The sequence below is a fragment of the Macrobrachium rosenbergii genome, chromosome 27 (genome assembly GCF_040412425.1).
Source record: "Macrobrachium rosenbergii isolate ZJJX-2024 chromosome 27, ASM4041242v1, whole genome shotgun sequence".
Taxonomy (NCBI): Eukaryota; Metazoa; Arthropoda; class Malacostraca; order Decapoda; family Palaemonidae; genus Macrobrachium; species Macrobrachium rosenbergii.
The window spans coordinates 39,865,129-39,869,508 of NC_089767.1; the positions used below are offsets into that span (position 1 = coordinate 39,865,129).

Genomic DNA, 4,380 nt, shown 5'->3' on the forward strand with positions numbered 1-4,380 from the left:
ACTTGAACAGAAACACCGGTCTTCAAAATATTATCCATCATCTGGCAGTATTAGCTGATCTATTTATCACTAGCACCTAATAGCAAAACTAAGGCGATCGATAATGTTTTATAGGCTTAAATTAGTTCAGATCTATAAGCATATTGTTTAGTTTACCTGAACAGAAACATCGGTCTTCAAAGTATTGTCCATCAACTGGCGGTCTAATTAATCTATACATTAGTAATTATCTAGTAACAAAACTAAAATAAGCTATGCTTTCGTAATTGAATCGAAAAAGCCGTTCAACAGCAGTGCCGAGGAAGCATCTTGAGCGAGTATTATTGTTGGCGCGCTTACTCCTCGCAGCACCGGTCCCATGGTGTAATGGTTAGCACTTTGGACTCTGAATCCAACAATCCGAGTTCGAGTCTCGGTGGGACCTCGGCGATCCCTTTTTATAACGGACGTTCGCGAACGGCTACACAATTTACTCAATTATGATTGAATGACGTCAAGTTTTCAGTGATTTGCACGTGTCCTTGGCATAAACAGGTATGCCGTTATAATATTTTGTCCCTACCATATATCGGTATACACGTCTGAGCGCAACCAATCTCGGTATGAACGTCAGAGCGCGCGGAACACACACACACACACACACACACACACACAGGATCCAGGAGTCACGCGATGCCGTCTATTTACTTTGAATCCTTTACCTCTCTCTCTCTCTAGCCCCGTGGGGGGGGGGGGGTAGCGCCGTCAGTGCACCTCACGGGGTACACTGTAGGCATTACCACTAAAGGTTCTTTGTAGCACCCCTTCCTTAGGTCCCTAGCTGCAACCTCTTTCATTCCTTTTACTGCACCTCCGTTCACATTATCTTTCTCCCATCTTGCTATCCACCCTCTCCTAACAATTACTTCAGAGTGCAACTGCTTTGAGGTTTTCCTCCTGATACACCTTTCAAACCTACCTACTCTCACCCTCTTTTCCAGCGCTGAATGACCTCCTAGGTCCCAGTGCTTGGCCTTTGGTCTAAACTCTATATTCCATTCCATTCCATTTTACATCTCTCTCGTGAAGGTCTCATCTCACTGAGAAACTTTTACTGTTGGTGGAAAAACTGTTAAATCGGCTTCTCCAAAGCTTTAGCAATATTCCTTATTTTTCCTCTCATATGCTGTGGGAAAGTTACAAAATTTAGGCCAAAGGCCAGGCACTGGGACCTATGAGGTCATTCAGCGCGGAAACAGAAATTGACGGTAAAAGGTTACAAAGGTGTAACGGGATGAAAACCTTGCACTATGAATCAACTGCTGGGAGAGGGTTGAGGAAAGTAAGATGGAAGAAAGAGAATATGAAAGGAGGTACAGTAAAAGAAACGAAATGGGTTGCAACTAGGGGCGGAAGGCAAGCTGCAAAGAACCTCAAGTAAAGCTTACAGTGCACCGCATGAGGTGCACTGACGGCACTAATCCCCTACGGGGAAGAGAAGTCTTCTCGTTTGGTAGCAAAAGCTATCATCAATAAATTTCATAACACACTGATCATTACAATGGGGTCCTAAGATTATCTCTGTTCTAAAATATTTCTTGTTATGAGTTATGACGATTAATTACGGTCACGTCATAGTGTCTATTACGACCGTAATACTATCCGAAGGAATACATGAAAAAGAAATATAATCATATATCCTAAAATAGTACTAAATGGGCATTTATTGACCATCAAGGAACAAAGTGGATCGGTCTTGCTTTTCTCCTGTACTTCATTCTCTCTTCATCTCCTCTACTTTTTCCACTACTGTCCTCTTATCACTCGGTTGGACGGCTGAATCTATTCTACCCGAAACTTAAGAAATATGGAGAACTTCAATTATAATTAAGAACTAAATCAATAAATCAACTGCCTTATTAATTTCATGTAAATGATGTTAGTGGTGACACTTGATATAATCTTTAACATGCCACCACCCGTCAGTCAAATTCAAAAGTCTATAATTACAGTCTCGGGGATCTTTCAGCACAACTAATCAATAGGCCAATTCCTTTTAACAAGACAAACTTGAAATTTATGCAACATACAGTGAAACATCAGCATCGCCCTATGATTTATATATTATCTGCATTAACATTTTCAATAGATCTCGTCTAACTATTCTTAAGCGAAAAATAAAAGCTCACAGATTATTCTGACACACACACACACTCCTCCACTATCGTTATTAGTATTATTAACTCATCACAGGCAAACGAGGCAGTCTAGATCATTTCCTCTCTCGCAGGTGCATTCATCATTCTTTCATCATACGTTACCAGAACGTAATCTGCATGTCCCCGGCAACGCCAAACCCAGTGATGAAGTCACAGTTCCCGTTGGTTTACACGAGTTCCCTTTAAAAAAAAAAAAAAAGAAGAGGAGGAGGGTTTTCAGAGAGCCCACCCCACCCTCGTCGATCTCCCCCATCTGTTAGCTAGCAACCTCTATAGTTGGCAGCAGCCAATGCAAGGCCAAACCGATATCGCCCCGCGATATGCTCAAGTGCGACAGTGTCCCCCGAGCCCTGGTCACGAAAGGGTGGCGCGGGAGATTGCCAATACGAGAGACTCTCTTATTGTTGCCGCTGCTACTGCTGCCACTCATTCACGCACTCGGTCTATTGTCTTCGCAACACCGACAGAACAGCTTTTTTTTACTTTCAGATGCTCTGCTGTTGTTGTTCTTCTTCTTCCGGAACTATTTTAAGAAGTGAAAGTTGTCTTTAGTGCTACTGGTGTTCGCGGGGGACACTCCAGTCTTCTGGATGTCTTGAGTCATTTGTCAACTCCACTGAACTTTATATATATATACATTCTTAACGAAAGCGCGAACGTACATTAAAACCAAGCCGCTTTCCAAGACGCATCCTCACGAATCATCGACGAGGTCGACGCAAACCTAATCGACATAAGACGTCCAGAGTTTGATCTCAAAATCCTTTCACTTTTTTATTGTCTTCGCCGACGATCAAAAAAGGGAAGGCGACAACCGTTACCTGACTCTTCTTCAGTCGAAGTTCTGTCGAGAAGTCCTTTGTTAACAAACTTCACTGACAAAAGAAAACAGCGTCGGAACTTCCCAGAAGAAGTTGGAATTAACAACAGGAGCTTCGCGGGATGGATCGAGTAGAAATCATGAGACCGAATCTATACGAAATCCTTGGGCCTCTGGACAGTATGGATGGTGAGTTGAAATTCTAATCTCATGCTGACAAACTAACCGCTTTTGTAAACGAGCTTTTTTTTCTTTTTCTCATGAATAAATGTACAGAGACGTGTCCTTGTTTTTGTTTTGTTTAATTCTGGGTGTTAAACGACGGTTGTTGCACGCTTAGATTTTTTTGCTGAATACATGAAGGTTGATATATATATATATAAATTTATATATATATATATATATATATATATATATATATATATATATATATATATTATATATATATATATATATATATATATATATATATATATATATATACAAACACATACGCAAATACATATACTGTATATATATATATACATATACTGTATATATATACATATACTGTATATAGTATACATAAATAGATACAAATAAACATACATACACTATGTACGCTGGTGTGTGTAAACTAATTACACTTGAAACCATATTACCAAGGCAAAACTCCCTTTTTTATCTATTCAAACCCCTGACAATCTGAAGCGAGTAGATTACAGAGTCTTTTAACGGTATAAAAGCAAATTACTATATCCTGGCAAATGACACCAACATCTAAAAGTTATAATGGAGCGGTCTTCATCATCATATTATATTAATCTACTATAATGGTGGGCGTCAACCCACGCACGAGCCAGGGACCTTATTTATGCAAGATCAGCACTTCGTACCAAACAAACAAACACACACACAATCAAATATTTAGCTCTGCAGCTCAGGCCATTTGATCATTTTTGCACGATCCACAGTATCGAGAGTGGCTAGATCTTCCTCCATAGCATCTTAAAGGATATATATATATATATATATATATATATATATATATATATATATATATATATATATATATATAACCTTCTACAGAAATAACATCTTCATACACCTCCCCAAAAGTCTCATCAGCAGAACATCAAACTCCCTAAACACAGAGCACCATTCACCTCTACAATGTACACAAAATAATGTGATGTTAAGGTCCTTACCAAATACCCCTTTCTCCCCGACTATTCACTACTTTCTACGTCCTCCTCTCCTCATCCACCCTAACACTTTCAGTTATACCTTCTTTTCATCATCCTATTATCTTCCATTCGTTTCACATGTTCAAACCATCTCAAAGCACTCTGATCCACCCTTTAATTAACACTATCCTTTTCA

At 39.5% G+C, this 4,380-nt stretch overlaps 1 protein-coding gene and 1 non-coding gene across 2 annotated transcripts in view; both read left to right on the forward strand.

Annotated features, from left to right (window-relative positions):
- The first annotated feature begins 352 nt into the window (after nucleotides 1-352).
- On the forward strand, nucleotides 353-424 carry TRNAQ-CUG (transfer RNA glutamine (anticodon CUG)). Its single transcript has one exon. It is a non-coding gene; the product is annotated as a tRNA-Gln (tRNA).
- Nucleotides 425-2,284: 1,860 nt separating this feature from the next.
- LOC136853676 (protein charybde-like) overlaps nucleotides 2,285-4,380 on the forward strand; it is a 40,287-nt gene continuing 38,191 nt past the window's right edge. The window contains exon 1 of the mRNA XM_067129612.1: nucleotides 2,285-3,207. Within this exon, the coding sequence (XP_066985713.1) occupies nucleotides 3,141-3,207 (67 nt within the window). The 5' untranslated portion in view covers nucleotides 2,285-3,140. The remainder of the gene's footprint in view (nucleotides 3,208-4,380) is intronic.